General features: G+C 44.1%; 1 protein-coding gene across 1 annotated transcript; it reads left to right on the forward strand.

Moving 5' to 3' along the window:
- Nucleotides 1-8,673: 8,673 nt before the first annotated feature.
- LOC311124583 (neuronal pentraxin-2-like) lies at nt 8,674-11,796 on the forward strand (the record flags this gene model as incomplete). Its single annotated transcript, XM_084198699.1, has 4 exons — nt 8,674-9,120; nt 11,194-11,446; nt 11,506-11,634; nt 11,770-11,796. Coding segments are annotated over 4 exons (856 nt in total), but the record flags the coding sequence as incomplete, so codon positions are not given.
- Between the last annotated feature and the right edge of the window lie 6,012 nt (nt 11,797-17,808).

The raw sequence follows: 17,808 nt of genomic DNA on the forward strand, positions 1-17,808 counted from the left end.
CACCTGGACTACTGTCCAGTCGTGTGGTCAGGTGCCACAAAGAGGGACTTAGGAAAATTTCAACTGGCTTAAATGTACACGGAGAGCTAACATTAATAATATGCATATCAATCTCTCATGGCTCAAAGTAGAGGAGAGATTGACTTCATCACTACTAGTTTTTGTAAGAAGTGTTGACATGTTGAATGCACCGAGCTGTCTGTTTAAACTACTAGCACACAGCTCGGACACACATGCATACCCCACAAGACATGCCACCAGAGGTCTCTTCACAATCCCCAAGTCCAGAACAGACTATGGGAGGCGCACAGTACTAAATAAAGCCATCACTATATGGAACTCTATTCCATATCAGGTAACTGATGCAAGCAGTAGAATCAGATATATATTGTGAAGAGACACACACACAGGCACAGACACACGCATACACATACTAACACATTCATTTTATATTGTAGATATGTGGTAGTAGAGTAGTGGCCTGAGGGCACACACTAAATGTGTTGTGAAAAGTGTTATGAAATGTAATGCCATGTAATATTTTGTATTGTATATAACTGCCTTAATGTTTCTGGACCCCAGGAAGTGTAGCTGCTGCCTTGGCAGGAACTAATACAGGCTGGTGGCGGTGGCGGTGGTGTAATGGTGTGGGGAATGTTTTCCTGGCACACGTTAGGTCCCTTGATACCAATTGAGCAATGTTTCCATGCCCCGAAGAATTCAGGCTGTTCTGGAGGCAAAGGGGGGTCCGACCCGGTACCCGATGGGTGTACCTAATAAACTGGCATGTTTATTCTGTTCTACTGAGCCATTTACTTTATGTTCGTATTTGTATATTTTATTGTGTCTTATTGTTGTTTATTATGTGTTATTGTTGCATTGTCGAGAGGGAACCTGCAAGTAAGCATTTCATTGGACGATGTATACCATGTGTATCCTGTACATACAACTAATAAAACTTGAACACGCATGCACACGCGCACATGCACACACACACACAAACACACCTCTGAGGCCATGCCAGGGCCTGATGGCCGGCCGGGTGGTGTGTGGGCTGCCATTATCCATACCACTCAGGAGCAGCATGGTATTATGTAATCACAAGCTGTGGAATATACTGTTTGTTTGCAATTACCAACTCATCAAGAGCTTCATATTGCAACAAATCAAAAAACAACTTTATTGTCCATTGGGTGGAACGGAAATGTGTGTTCTGCCTTTCCCAACAAACACACACACACACACACACACACACTGAGATGCACAGGGTCAGCAGCAGTGCAGTTTCCGTACCTCCTCTCTAACCTCTATGCTACTGTTGCCCCATAATGGAAAATAAAGTGGACGCTGGATACTCAGTGTGCTGCATCTTGATAGAGAAGAGTAGCACATGGTTCAGCTGGGTGACTAGCTTACAGACAATACAATGTCTACTGATCTTACAATATGCAGAAAATACAATGTCTTCTTATCTTGCAATATGCAGAAAATACAATGTATTTTTATCTTGCAATATGCAGAAAATACAATGTCTTCTTATCTTGCAATATGCAGAAAATACAATGTATTCTTATCTTGCAATATGCAGAAAATACAATGTCTTATTATCTTGCAATATGCAGAAAATACAATGTCTTCTTATCTTGCAATATGCAGAAAATACAATGTCTACTTATCTTACATTATATTTCCCCAATGGAAGAAAATACAGATATAGGATATGAAAAGGTTTGGTCTGGGTGACTAACCTGCCATATGATAAACATCTCTACAAATCGATAACAGACATTCATGGATTTCCTCACCATTCCACTTAATGTATATTCTGTAGTTTTATTGAGCTCTGATTGATTTCAGTGCAACCAAAGACTAGAGGCCAAATGGAAGGCAAAGCAAATGGATTGTGCTTTATGTATGATCAAGCAAGCATGAACACACACACACACACACACAAACACACACACACTATATTATAAAATGCAACCTAAACCCAACACCTAGCGACCTCGTCAACAGATAAAGTAGAAATAAAGTACACCAATACAGATCAAATATATACAGTAGGTTCAGTTGGGGTAACTAATGGCCAGATAACATAGCCCACTGTTATTCATGCACCTAACAAGGCTCACAAAAGCAGTTCCCATTGTGTCACTCTGGGGCACCGGCATGGGAACTTTTCCCCCTCTCAATAAAAGAGCCAGTTCAGAAGGGAAACCCAAGTGTGGTGGCGTCAGCTGATTTCATCAGCGGATATTGCACCAATTGGATTCACACTCTTACATGCTACTTACAGTACATGCGGTGTATTAAAGTTGACCAGTTCTTCACATGCTGGTGTCTCTTGCTGCCATTGCCGTTGCTGCTGTAACTAGCTGTTACTCGCTTTACTTGCTGTTTTCTGATATCCCACCACCACCACCACAGCCCCCACCTGTCTGGGTTCTGTGTTTCTTCCTTCAGAGGATGTGGTATAGCATATCATGCTCACTGCCTGTAGTTATTTGATCATATGATGCTTGGCTCTGGCAGTAAGCTACCCTGAAGACTATTGCAATATTTTCTAATAAATGGTTAATTGTGCACATGGTGTTTCCGTTCTGAACTCTGAAAGCATGCAATGTACAGACTGATCTTTGAAGGTGAACGCTGTATACACACGGCACCCTTGATACTTCTCCAGTTTTCTCAGTAAACAAGGATACGGTGTTCTTTTTCCATTCGGAAAGGTAGCGGTAACGGTATCGCTGCTGCTGCCTCGGTTCGATGCCATATTCAACATCAAAGACCACTGCAGCCTTTTGAAAAATCAATCTGACTCTCTCTCAGTACAGCTGTCCTACTAACTACAGTACACCCAATGTGATGGCAGTATAAAAAAAAACATGATTGATGCACACGTGCTCAAGTAATTACCAAACCCAGCGTGTTTGTGTCATCAGGTCCCCTCTGTAGTTTATGTAAAAGAGCAACTTCCGCTTTAATCTGTATTCGGTTAATTTCCCACTTCTGGGCAGTGTGTGAGGGAGGTGTGTGTGTGTTCCGTCGTGTTGTTTTCACATTAATCCTGTTGTTGTTTCTGAGAAAGTGAAAGCTTGACATCGAAGATAGATTATTCATTCATGTATAATCAAAGTTGTAAAGACTTTTATAAAGGTGTGTGTGTATGTTTGTATCCATTTGTGCGTGTGCTTCCCTGCATTCATGTGTGTGCTTGCCAGCCCAGTGCTTTCAGGCAGGTGTGTGCTTGCCAGCCCAGTGCTTTCAGGCAGGTGTGTGCTTGCCAGCCCAGTGCTTTCAGGCAGGTGTGTGCTTGCCAGCCCAGTGCTTTCAGGCAGGTGTGTGGGCGTGCATTTGTTTGAGAGGGACGTGTCACTACCTGTCGATGACAGCTCAGCTGGACCAGAGACAGTCACAGAGCTGCTACTGCCACTAGTTCGCTGTCATGACCATTGACCAACAGGTAGTGAGCAACAGGAAGTAGTAGGGGGTGATTGTTCCAACACAGGAAATGTGCAAGGCTCTTTGCTGATTGGACACTTCGTAGCAGACTCTGTCATCTGGTGTGAGTATGACCTCAGAACAGAGTTGAATCCTACCTGTTGGTCATTTGAGCCACAAAAAAAGTGAAGTACATTTTATCAGAATAGTTTTGAAACAAACTTACTTCAGGCAATGACGTAGGCAAAATATGCATTATTGAATTATCAAAGTTCATGTGAAGTCCATAGGGCATTACAAAACAAAATAATATTAACTATTTATATCAAAGAGAGAAACAACACCCAATATGGGATTACATTATGAATTAATGTGAAGCTTTCTGGGAAATAGGTTTTACCCCCACCACTTAATATCAAGGAGCTACTTCAATCAGAGAGACGTTAAAGTTGACGTTGTCATCCCATCTCTGTCTCTGTGGTCCATTCTCAGAATGTACTCCAAGAGGTGCTGAATATCCTCTCCACTTCCATTCAAAGAAAGACAGAGAGTGAAGGAGAGAGGGGAAGAGCGAGGAGAGAGAGAGAGAGAGAGAGAGAGAGAGAGAGAGAGAGAGAGAGAGAGAGAGAGAGAGAGAGAGAGAGAGAGAGAGAGAGAGAGAGAGAGAGAGAGAGAGAGAGAGAGAGAGAGAGAGAGAGAGAGAGAGAGAGACAGGGAGACAGGGAGACAGGGAGACAGGGAGAGGGAGAGCAGGTTGAGGGAGAGAGAGAAAAAGACTGCAGAGAGAAGGAAGAGGGAGAGAGAAAGAGAGAGATAAAGAGGAAAAGAGAGAGCAGATAGTGTTCTTTACCTCATCTGGATAAGGTTTTCACAGAGTCACGGTGACAGCCAGTCCCCTGCTGAGCCTGTCAGTGTAGCCTATCCATTGTCTAACGTCAGATGGCGTCACTCCTACGCGAAGCTCATACCTCAACTGATTGGTGGAAGCATTCAGCATTTTGTGTGCAGCACTAGGTAGCCGGTTAGCAGCATCCCTTTCATTTAATATGAAGTGTGACTGGCTCAGCTAGCAAGCTAATGTTGGACAAATTTAAGCTAGCTTTCGTGCATATTGTATAATGTCATACACAAAACACCTTAGCTAGATGTAAAATGGTGTGACTAAGACTTCCTCACCAAAACAACGTCAACATTATTGACAAATGAACTGCTTTAGCTTAGATTAACTCAGCCGGTTTGGAGGATGAAATGGGGTTTATTAGGCGATGTCACCTAGGTAATAGGTGACATAAGTAGCCCAACTACTTTTGATCAATCCCATTAGTCTTTGCGAGATACGAGACAGATCAGTGCAGGTGGAATCGTTGCACTATCTGACGTAAGACAATGTAGCCTGTCAGAGTTCTCCCTTTTACTCTTCTCTGCTCGTGAGCTCGCCAATCATGTTCAGCCTTGGGCTGTGTCTTGATCATTTGAAATATATCAGCCCCAGGAATGTCCATTTTTTTACCTTGAGTCCTTGACATATTATTTTGCCTGTCAGTGATAATGAAGGAAAGGAGATGAGGAAAGTAGACAAGGAAAGGAGACTACTTCATAGTATTGAGACATACAGTAGGTCACGTTCCAGGCCGACTACATTGCAGACATTTCATTGCACCAACCAATGGTTGTGTGCCTCGTCATCAACTGCGCAGTCGGGCATCCGATTGCTATATCATATGATGGGGTTAGCTGTGGGATCTAGCAGAGTGCAGTCAGCCTAGAACACGGCCCTACATGGCCCTAGGCCTGCCCTGTGCCAGGAAGCTGAGGGTGTGTATAGTATCCTCTATGGAGACAGCTTGGGTCAGAGCTACAGAGCTACAGAGCTAAACCTGGTTGCCTGGTATGTTTCTCCTTTAGCCAACTTCTTTGTGGTTGTCATGACATACAGGTCACTGCCAAAATAAAGGAAACACCAACATGAGTCAGAACAGATTCAATGCACCTTGGCATAGATTCTACAAGTGTCTAGAACTCTATTTGAGGGATGTGACACCATTCTTCCATGAGAAGTTCCATAATTTGGTGTTTTGTTGATGGTGGTGGAAAACGCTGTCTCTGGCACCGCTCCAGAATCTCCCATAGGTGTTCTATTGGGTTGAGATCTGGAGACTGAGACGGCCATGGCATATGGTTTACATAGTTTTCATGCTCATCGAACCATTCAGTGACCACTCGTGCCCTGTGGATGGGAGCATTGTCATCCTATGGGAGCATAGCCATGGTAGCCAAAATAATGGCCTGCCCAACATTTTTATACATGACCCTAAGCATGATGGGATGTTAATTGCTTAATTAACTCAGGTACCACACCTGTGTGGAAGAACCTGCTTTCAATCTGCTTTGTAGCCTTAATTTAATCAAGTGTTTCCATTATTTTGATAGTTACCTGTAGGTTAGAGGTTGACTACAACCAAAACAGAGGGCACAAACTTTACTGACTCAAACTACAAGTTTGACTTTTCTTTTACTCAAATGTACACTCAAACTATACAGGGTCAGTACATCCTCTAGTTAAATTGCTCACAGACTGGCAAGCATAGCTGCGGGAAGTAGTTAGGGGATTTATCAATGTTTTCTTTCAAATTTGCTGTAGCACCCTCAGCACCCCTACTTCTAGCGGCTATGCTGGCACATGTAACTTCTGACTGCATACTCCAGCAGAAAAATTGTGACATTTGACACGTAGGTCTACATATACACTACCAGTCAAAAGTTTGGACACACCTACTCATTCAAGGGTTTTCTTTATTTTTACTATTTTTTACATTGTAGAATTATAGTGAAAACATCAAAACTATGAATAACACATATTGAATCGTGTAGTAACCAAAAAAGTGTTAAACAAATCAAAATATATTTTATATTTGAGATTCTTCAAATAGCCACCCTTTGCCTTGATGACAGCTTTGCATAATCTTGGCATTCTCTCAACCAGCTTCATGAGATAGTCACCTGGAATGCATTTCAATTAACAGGTGTGCCTTCTTAAAAGTTAATTTCTGGAATTTCATTCCTTCTTAATGCGTTTGAGCAAATCAGTTGTGTTGTGACAAGGTGGGGGGGTACACAGAAGATAGCCCTATTTGGTAAAAGACCAAGTCCATATTATGGCAAGAACAGCTCAAATAAGCAAAGAGAAACAACCGTCCATCATTACTTTAAGACATGAAGGTCAGTCAATACGGAACATTTCAAGAACTTTGAAAGTTTCTTCAAGTGCAGTCGCAAAAACCATCAAGCACTATGATGAAACTGGCTCTCATGAGGACCATCACAGAGTTACCTCTGCTGCAGAGGATAAGTTCATTAGAGTTACCAGCCTCAGAAATTGCAGTCCAAATAAATGCTTCACAGAGTTCAAGTAACAGACACATCTCAACATCAACTGTTCAGAGGAGACTGTGTGAATCAGGCATGCATGGTCGAATTGCTGCAAAGAAACCACTACTAAAGGACACCAATAAGAAGAAGAGACTTGCTTGGGCCAAGAAACACGAGCAATGGACATTAGACCGGTGGAAATTTGTCCTTTGGTCTGGAGTCCAAATTGGAGATTTTTGGTTCCAACCGCCGTGGCTTTGTGAGATGCGGTGTGGGTGAACGGATGATCACTGCATGTGTAGTTCCCACCGTAAAGCATGGAGGAGGAGGTGTTATGGTGTGGGGGTGCTTTGCTGGTGACACTGTCTGTGATTTATTTAGAATTCAAGGCACACTTAACCAGCATGGCTACCACAGCATTCTGCAGCGATACGCCATCCCATCTGGTTTGGGATTAGTGGGACTATCATTTGTTTTTCAACAGGACAATGACCTAACACACATCCAGGCTGTGTAAGGGCTATTTGACCAAGAAGGAGAGTGATTAAGTGCCGCATCAGATGACCTGGCCTTCACAATCCCCTGACCTCAACCCAATTGAGATGGTTAGGGATGAGTCGGACCACAGTGAAGGAAAAGCAGCCAGAAAGTGCTCAGCATATGTGTGAACTCCTTCAAGACTGTAGGAAAAGCATTCCAGGTGAAGCTGGTTGAGAGAATGCCAAGAGTGTGCAAAGGGTGGCTACTTATATTTTGATTTGTTTAACACTTTTTTGGTTACTACATGATTCCATGTGTTATTTCATAGTTTTGATGTCTTCACTATTATTCTACAATGTAGAAAATAGTAAAAGTAAAGAAAAACCCTTGAATGAGTAGGTGTGTCCAAACTTTTGACTGGTACTGTAGCTAGCCCTCCTGGACTCATCACTACAACCTATAGCCTACTCACTGTCTGACCACGCCATTCAAGTGGGGGAAGGAACTCTCCCCGAGTACTGAACCTCAATTCTATTAAACATTCATATTCACTGCATTAGTACATCGTTAGAAAATACATATGTGGGCTGTAAGAGGCTATGGACTGACAAGAAACCTAATTTAATTTTCAAACCAAACTCACTGTTGACTACTCTAGGCTAGATAAAGGCTCTCACATTGCACTCACGATATTAGAGACCACATCCAAAGACACTTTGGCATGCATGGGATGGTGTTCACTTCTGAAACTCCGCGCATTCTTTATACAAACAGATCGAACAGAACTCAAAAGGCTAAGCATGAATCATTTGTGCTGGGATCCGATAATGACGTAGTCTGAATCTCAGCGAGCCTGAACAGATGATGATGAGCGAGAGCCCGCGCGCGCGCTCCATATTAATCTGTTGAAGCTAGGTCGCTGTCTTTTCAGCACGGTGGACTGTGTGGAGAGAAACCTACCGTAAACAGAATCAATTCAACACCTTTTACTTGGATAGTAACTATAATTTTTTTTCGGGTAAAATTAAAATTGCCTTGCTATTACTTTATTTAGGTTTGGAGAGGGAAAACGGATTGCTCTATGACATTTGCGACTAGGGCATTTATCATTAGGTTGTTGAATGGTTTATGGTAGTATTTGATTGCAGCTCTCAGACAGTTAATTTCAATGGTTTTGAAGTTCTGTTGACTTTATTAAATGCTCTCGTGTCAGTTCCGAAGTCCAGAACAATGTCTACCATCTGATTTATGTTTTTGTGAGTTTTGGTGTTGAAGACAAGAGAGTTTAGCCTAGGCTATTTAATTTCGATTTGATTCAACGGAGAATATTAATTTCGTGAGGAGGTTTTCCAAATATACAAGGAATCTGTGCTCATAGCCAGCATGCTGGCTTTCTTAGTTGGACTTTTATACCTAGTGAGTGGACGCACGGTGCGCGCTCAGGATGCGACAGGTAGCCGCTTCTTCTGCTCCGCCATCCCAGCGGGGTCCGACCCCAGCTGCTCGTTCGACCCCAATGGTAACCGGGTGCAGAGCACCAGCCCCGTAGAGGACGAGCTACGGAACACCATCCTCCAACTCCGGGAGACCATCCTCCAGCAGAAGGAGACTATCGTGAGCCAGCAGGGCACTATCAAGGAGCTGAACTCCAAACTGGCCCGCTGCGAGGCGGCCGCGGAGGACACTGCGGGCAGGGCCAGGGGCCAGAGCTCCAGGCGGAAGGACTACAGTAAGAACACCATGGGAGACCTTCCCAGGGACCCCACGGAAACTATAGACCAGCTGGGAAAGACCATGCAAGGGCTCAAGGGTCGGCTGGAGAATCTGGAGGTGAGATAAGGATGCTATAGTGGCTACAGTAAATTATAAACATTTTAGTCATTTAGCAGACGCTCTTATCCAGAGCGACTTACAGTTAGTGCATACATTAATTATTATAATTTTTCATACCCCCCGTGGGAATTGAACCCACAACCCTGGCGTTACAAACGCCATGCTCTACGAACTGAGCTACATCCCCTGCCGGCCATTCCCTCCCCTACCCTAGACGACGCTGGGCCAATTGTGCGCCGCCCCATGGGTCTCCCGGGCGCGGCCGGCTACGACAGAGCCTGGATTCGAACCAGGATCTCTAGTGGCACAGCTAGCACTGCGATGCAGTGCCTTAGACCACTGCACCACTCGGGAGATACTAGGAATATGATATCATTCATGTCAAATGTTTTTTGTTTGTTATTATACACTGTAGCATTTTTGTATGGAGGTTAATCACCCCTATATGAATATGGATGTTTGTGGTTATAGCTACAGTCAATTATAATGATCATGCTTTTCATATAGCTCTTACATTGTGTATGGAGGTTATTCACCTCTTTTACCCTTTCACCACAAATGTGTAGCACCCACCACATCAGACATGTCTGATATTGAATGTAGCCTACACTATAAGACCACCCATTTACTCTTCCTTAAGATCAAAGGGTAATGTACTGTAACATGTCAGAAGCATGCTGCTTATCATTGATAAATCAAAGCAGCTGATATGAATAGACAATCAGCAACACACAAATTGGTGTCAACAGTGTCAGGCACCATCCGTGGAGAAGTCGAGCAGAGATGTGTATTTTCAACAATTCATATTCATATTTCCATGCAACACCACATGCAGTCTTGTCATTTTTCCAACTGCTTGTGCAATTTATGCCACAAATCATACAAACATTTCCACTGGCTCTGTATCCCCTGTATCATGGATGCAGTCCTATCTACGCAGCAAATAGAAGATGAAAAAACAGCCTTTTGTGGGTATGCCAACTATAGAATCAAATTATAATTCTATGATGCCCACAGCTTGGTTAGTTAAGGTGATTAGTCTCATTAATCTATTCTATTGGTTTCACAATCAAAGTCATGTGGGAGTGGCAGCCCCTGGAATAATCATAATCACACAGATATATATTTTTCTGGTGCCAGTGACTGAGTGTGCTGGTCTCACGTGGCTTCATGATGATCATATCTCTGGTTGTATCCAAAATGGCACCCTATTACCTTTGTAGTGTACTACTAGGAATATGGTGCTATTTGAGACACAGCCCATACCTCTCTGATAATATTGAGGTCATGCATGTTATTGTAACTGTGCAATCCGTTTGCGGCTGATGTAACCTTTATCTATAAGCACCAATCCTTTTTGTCGTAGATATAACACATAGCACAGTGTGGAATAAAACTGATAAAACAATTACATTCAAGTTCAATAGGAACTCCATCTCTCTCTCTCTCTCTCTCTCTCTCTCTCTCTCTCTCTCTCTCTATTTATCTCTCTATTTCCTTCTCTCTCTCTTTCTCTCTCTCTCTCTCTCTCTCTCTCTCTCTCTCTCTCTCTCTCTCTCTCTCTCTCTCTCTCTCTCTCTCTCTCTCTCTCTCTATTTATCTCTCTATTTCCTTCTCTCTCTCTCTCTCTCTCTCTCTCTCTCTCTCTCTCTCTCTCTCTCTCTCTCTCTCTCTCTCTCTCTCTCTCTCTCTCTCTCTCTCTCTCCACATTTATGGTTAATGCATGACAAAAAAATCGGTTATATAGGATATTCCATCTGTTTTTTTATCACTCTCAAAATCTTATGCACAAGGCAAATGACATCCTCTGGGGTTAGACCCCTCATAAATAAGCAGGACTAATTCAAATGAATGATTTTCAAAAGTGTGCTTGTGTGTGTTTGTTTGTATGTTTGGGGTGCTGCACTTAATTATTGCCCCAAGGGGTCCCCGAAAGGACATCCTCAGCATATATATCGTCCCAGTTCCTTGATCCTACCTCCACTCTGAACACAGCAGAACACAAACTGTGACTGAACAACAGAACGTCCGTATAAGGGATTAACTCTCTCTCTCCTCCCTCCATCGCAGCAGCAGCAGTTGCGTGCCAACACGTCAGCGGCAGCAGCAGCAGGTGTGGGTGGGAATGCAGTGGGGCCCCTACCGGCAGAGCTGCGGGAGCTGCTGAAGCACCGTTTGGGGGCCCTGGAGGGCCAGCTGCTGAGGAAGGTGGCCGAGCTGGAGGAAGAGAAGAGCCAGCTGTACAACGAGACGGCTGCCCACCGTCAGCGCACCGAGAGCACCCTCACCTCGCTGCTTGAGAGGATCACTGAGCTGGAGAGAAGTAAGGGATATGTTCTCACTGACCCTCCCTTTCTATTTCTAATCCTCACTCTTTCTCAGTCTCCATCCTTATTTACCCAGGCCAGAGGATCACAGAGCTGGAGAGAAGTAAAGGATATGTTCTCACTAACTCTCCCTCAGTCTCCATCCTTATTTACCCAGGCCAGAGGATCACAGAGCTGGAGAGGAGTAAATGATATGTTCTCACTGACTCTCCCTCGGTCTCCATCCTTATTTACCCAGGCCAGAGGATCACATAGCTGGAGAGAAGTAAAGGATATGTTCTCACTGACTCTCCCTCAATCTCCATCCTTATTTACCCAGGCCAGAGGATCACAGAGCTGGAGACGAGTAAAGGGAGCTGTATGCTCTCGTTCTCACCCTCTCTTTTTCCTCATTCTCTCTTTCTCTTTTACACTTTCTCTTTCTCTCTCTCCATTTTTATTTACCCAGGCTAGAGGGGATCGCAGAGCTGGAGAGTAGGGGTTTTATTTTCCGTCACTCCCCTCGTTCCCACCCTCACTCCCTTTCTCCCTCTATTTTTGCAGGTCCCCAAAAACTCACCTCCCCTTGCATCCTCTCTCTGTGGCCTTCTCTTCCTGTTTCTCTTTCTTTGATTCTCACACCAATTCTCTGTCTCTCTCTCTCGCTCTCGCTCTCTCTGCCTCTCCTTGTTTATTTTCTCTCTCTGTTGGAGATCAGAAAATAGCTGGAGAGAAATTCAGGGACCTCATCATCCCTCTTGAACCACCTTTGACTACAGACCGAACCACTCACATTCTGACTCTGACTCCCTCTTCCTCCTTATTTTGGATACTACAACACACATTCATTATTCGGGATCCCCAATAGCTGTTACTATAGCAGCAGGGACTTATGCTGAGATTTGGGTGGGGAGGCAGAGACCGTCTGACCATCTGATCTCTGTCATTGATCAGGCTCTCTCCATGCTCCCGAGTCTTCTCATTTTGATTCTGTCCCTCTCTCCCTCTTATTCATTATTTTCTTGCATTCTTCTCTGTGTTTCTCTCTCTTTTGCTCTCACTCTCACCTCACTGCCTCCAGAAAGACAGACAGTCTCTGATTCTCTCTCGCTCTCATTGTAACAGATGTGTATACAATATGCTGTCTTACTGACATCTCATCAATGTTTCAATTAAGACTGAAAGCCATACATGCTGTTATTATTCCACCAACCAGTGCCCATCCACATTTGCATTAATGTTCAATCATCATCATAATGTATTCCATTAAGCAGACACTTTTATCCAAAGCAACTTACAGTCATGCGTGCATACATTTTACGTATGGGTGGTCCAGGGAATCGAACCCGCTATCCTGGCGTTGCAAGCACCATGCTCTACCAACTGAGCTACAGAGGACCTCATCATCATCAAGTTTAGGCTCATCAGAGGAGGAAGGGGAGGACCATCCTCCTCAGTGAATTTCATTTTTTTTTAAATAGTGAAACATTAAAAAACGTTATCATTTTTAGATGAAACTATACAACATTTATTCACGTCACCAAATAATTGATTAAAACACACTGTTTTGCAATGAAGGTCTACAGTAGATCAACAGCACTCTGTAAGGTAGGGCCATGGTGTAGCCGGAGGACAGCTAGCTTCCGTCCTCCTCTGGGTACAATGACTTCAATACAAAACCTAGGAGGCTCGTGGTTCTCACCCCCTTCCATAGACTTACACAGTACTTATGACAACTTCTGGAGGACATCCCCCTACCTATCAGAGCTCTTGCAGCATGAACTGACATGTTGTCCATCCAATCAAAGGATCAGAGAATTAATCTAGTACTGAAAGCATAAGCTACAGCTAGCTAGCGCTGCAGTGCATAAAATGTGGTGAGTAGTTGACTCAAAGAGAAAGACGATAGTTGAACAGTTTTTAACAAATTAATTTCTTCAAAAATGAAGGAGGAGCAAGAGAGAGAGAGAGAGAGATCTATATTTCGTCCATTTTCTTCACTTTCACTTACTTACAGTGCCTTGCAAAAGTATTCATCCCCATTGGCGTTTTTCCTATTTTGTTGCATTACAACCTGTAATTTAAATTGATTTTTATTTGGATTTCATGTAATGGACATACACAAAATAGTCCAAATTGGTGAAGTGAAATGAAAAAAATAATGTGTTAAAAAAATATTTTTAAAAAATAACGGAAAAGTGGTGCGTGCATACAGTGGGGAAAAAAAAGTATTTAGTCAGCCACCAATTGTGCAAGTTCTCCCACTTAAAAAGATGAGAGAGGCCTGTAATTTTCATCATAGGTACACGTCAACTATGACAGACAAATAGAGAAAACAAATATAGAAAATCACATTGTAGGATTTTTAATGAATTTATTTGCAAATGATGGTGGAAAATAAGTATTTGGTCACCTACAAACAAGCAAGATTTCTGGCTCTCACAGACCTGTAACTTCTTCTTTAAGAGGCTCCTCTGTCCTCCACTCGTTACCTGTATTAATGGCACCTGTTTGAACTTGTTATCAGTATAAAAGACACCTGCCCACAACCTCAAACAGTCACACTCCAAACTCCACTATGGCCAAGACCAAAGAGCTGTCAAAGGACACCAGAAACAAAATTGTAGACCTGCACCAGGCTGGGAAGACTGAATCTGCAATAGGTAAGCAGCTTGGTTTGAAGAAATCAACTGTGGGAGCAATTATTAGGAAATGGAAGACATACAAGACCACTGATAATCTCCCTCGATCTGGGGCTCCACGCAAGATCTCACCCCGTGGGGTCAAAATGATCACAAGAACGGTGAGCAAAAATCCCAGAACCACACGGGGGGACCTAGTGAATGACCTTCAGAGAGCTGGGACCAAAGTAACAAAGCCTACCATCAGTAACACACTACGCCGCCAGGGACTCAAATCCTGCAGTGCCAGACGTGTCCCCCTGCTTAATCCAGGCCCGTCTGAAGTTTGCTAGAGTGCATTTGGATGATCCAGAAGAGGATTGGGAGAATGTCATATGGTCAGATGAAACCAAAATAGAACTTCTTGGTAAAAACTCAACTCGTCGTGTTTGGAGGACAAAGAATGCTGAGTTGCATCCAATGAACACCATACCTACTGTGAAGCATGGGGGTGGAAACATCATGCTTTGGGGCTGTTTTTCTGCAAAGGGACCAGGACGACTGATCCGTGTAAAGGAAAGAATGAATGGGGCCATGTATCGTGAGATTTTGAGTGAAAACCTCCTTCCATCAGCAAGGGCATTGAAGATGAAACGTGGCTGGGTCTTTCAGCATGACAATTATCCCAAACACACCGCCCGGGCAACGAAGGAGTGGCTTCGTAAGAAGCATTTCAAGGTCCTGGAGTGGCCTAGCCAGTCTCCAGATCTCAACCCCATAGAAAATCTTTGGAGGGAGTTGAATGTCCGTGTTGCCCAGCGACAGCCCCAAAACATCACTGCTCTAGAGGAGATCTGCATGTAGGAATTGGCCAAAATACCAACAACAGTGTGTGAAAACCTTGTGAAGACTTACAGAAAACATTTGACCTGTGTCATTGCCAACAAAGGGTATATAACAAAGTATTGAGAAACTTTTGTTATTGACTAAATACTTATTTTCCACCATAATTTGCAAATAAATTCATTAAAAATCCTACAATGTGATTTTCTGGATTTTTTTTCTCATTTTGTCTGTCATAGTTGACGTGTACCTATGATGAAAATTACAGGCCTCTCTCATCTTTTTAAGTGGGAGAACTTGCACAATTGGTGGCTGACTAAATACTTTTTTTCCCCACTGTATGTATTCAACCCCTTTGCTATAAAGCCCCTAAATAAGATCTGGTGCAACCAATTCCCTTCAGAAGTCACATAATTAGTTAAATAAAGTCCACCTGTGTGCAATCTAAGTGTCACATTATCTGTCACATGATCTCAGTATATACAGTGAGGGAAAAAAGTATTTGATCTCCTGCTGATTTTGTACGTTTGCCCACTGACAAAGACATGATCAGTCTATAATTTTAATGGTAGGTTTATTTGAACAGTGAGAGACAGAATAACAACAAAATAATCAGGAAAAACGCATGTCAAAAATCTTAGAAATTGATTTGCATTTTAATGAGGGAAATAAGTATTTGACCCCTCTGCAAAACATGACTTAGTACTTGGTGGCAAAACCCTTGTTGGCAATCAAAGAGGTCAGATGTTTCTTGTAGTTGGCCACCAGGTTTGCACACATCTCAGGAGGGATTTTGTCCCACTCCTCTTTGCAGATCTTCTCCAAGTCATTAAGGTTTCGAGGCTGACGTTTGGCAACTCGAACCTTCAGCTCCCTCCACAGATTTTCTATGGGATTAAGGTCTGGAGACTGGCTAGGCCACTCCAGGACCTTAATGTGCTTCTTCTTGAGCCACTCCTTTGTTGCCTTGGCCGTGTGTTTTGGGTCATTGTCATGCTGGAATACCCATCCACGACCCATTTTCAATGCCCTGGCTGAGGGAAGGAGGTTCTCACCCAAGATTTGACGGTACATGGCACCGTCCATCGTCCCTTTGATGCGGTGAAGTTGTCCTGTCCCCTTAGCAGAAAAACGCCCCCAAAGCATAATGTTTCCACCTCCATGTTTGACGGTGGGGATGGTGTTCTTAAGGTCATAGGCAGCATTCCTCCTCCTCCAAACACGGCGAGTTGAGTTGATGCCAAAGAGCTCGATTTTGGTCTCATCTGACCACAACACTTTCACCCAGTTCTCCTCTGAATCATTCAGATGTTCATTGGCAAACTTCAGACGGGCCTGTATATGTGCTTTCTTGAGCAGGGGGACCTTGCGGGCGCTGCAGGATTTCAGTCCTTCACGGCGTAGTGTGTTACCAATTGTTTTCTTGGTGACTACGGTCCCAGCTGCGTTGAGATCATTGACAGTATCCTCCCGTGTAGTTCTGGGCTGATTCCTCACCGTTCTCATGATCATTGCAACTCCACGAGGTGAGATCTTGCATGGAGCCCCAGGCCGAGGGAGATTGACAGTTATTTTGTGTTTCTTCCATTTGCGAACAATCGCACCAACTGTTGTCACCTTCTCACCAAGCTGCTTGGCGATGGTCTTGTAGCCCATTCCAGCCTTGTGTAGGTCTACAATCTTGTCCATGACATCCATGGAGAGCTCTTTGGTCTTGGCCATGGTGGAGAGTTTGGAATCTGATTGATTGATTGCTTCTGTGGACAGGTGTCTTTTATACAGGTAACAAGCTGAGATTAGGAGCACTCCCTTTAAGAGTGTGCTCCTAATTTCAGCTCGTTACCTGTATAAAAGACATTACATTTACATTTACATTTACGTCATTTAGCAGACACTCTTATCCAGAGCGACTTACAAATTGGTGCATTCACCTCATAGCCATAGGGATAACCACTTTACAATGTTATTATTATTATTATTTTTTTTGGGGGGGGGCGGGGTGGGGGGGTGGGTTGGGGGAAGGGGGGGTAGAAGGATTACTTTATCCTATCCCAGGTATTCCTTAAAGAGGTGGGGTTTCAAATGTCTCCGGAAGGTGGTGAGTGACTCCGCTGTCCTGGCGTTGTGAGGGAGCTTGTTCCACCATTGGGGTGCCAGAGCAGCGAACAGTTTTGACTGGGCTGAGCGGGAACTATGCTTACGCAGAGGTATGGGAGCCAGCAGGCCAGAGGTGGATGAACGCAATGCCCTCGTTTGGGTGTAGGGACTGATCAGAGCCTGAAGGTACGGAGGTGCCGTTCCCCTCACAGCTCCGTAGGCAAGCACCATGGTCTTGTAGCAGATGCGAGCTTCAACTGGAAGCCAGTGGAGTGTGCGGAGGAGCGGGGTGACGTGAGAGAACTTGGGAAGGTTGAACACCAGACGGGCTGCGGCATTCTGGATGAGTTGTAGGGGTTTAATGGCACAGGCAGGGAGCCCAGCCAACAGCGAGTTGCAGTAATCCAGACGGGAGATGACAAGTGCCTGGATTAGGACCTGTGCCGCTTCCTGTGTAAGGCAGGGTCGTACTCTCCGAATGTTGTAGAGCATGAACCTACAGGATCGGGTCACCGCCTTGATGTTAGCGGAGAACGACAGGGTGTTGTCCAGGGTCACGCCAAGGCTCTTCGCACTCTGGGAGGAGGACACAACGGAGTTGTCAACCGTGATGGCGGGATCATGGAACAGGCAGTCCTTCCCCGGGAGGAAGAGCAGCTCCGTCTTGACAAGGTTCAGCTTGAGGTGGTGATCCGTCATCCATACTGATATGTCTGCCAGACATGCAGAGATGCGATTCGCCACCTGGTTATCAGAAGGGGGGTAGGAGAAGATTAGTTGTGTGTCGTCTGCGTAGCAATGATAGGAGAGGCCATGTG

This window comes from Coregonus lavaretus (assembly GCF_964263955.1).
Source record: "Coregonus lavaretus genome assembly, contig: HAP1_SCAFFOLD_4135, whole genome shotgun sequence".
Classification (NCBI taxonomy): domain Eukaryota; kingdom Metazoa; phylum Chordata; class Actinopteri; order Salmoniformes; family Salmonidae; genus Coregonus; species Coregonus lavaretus.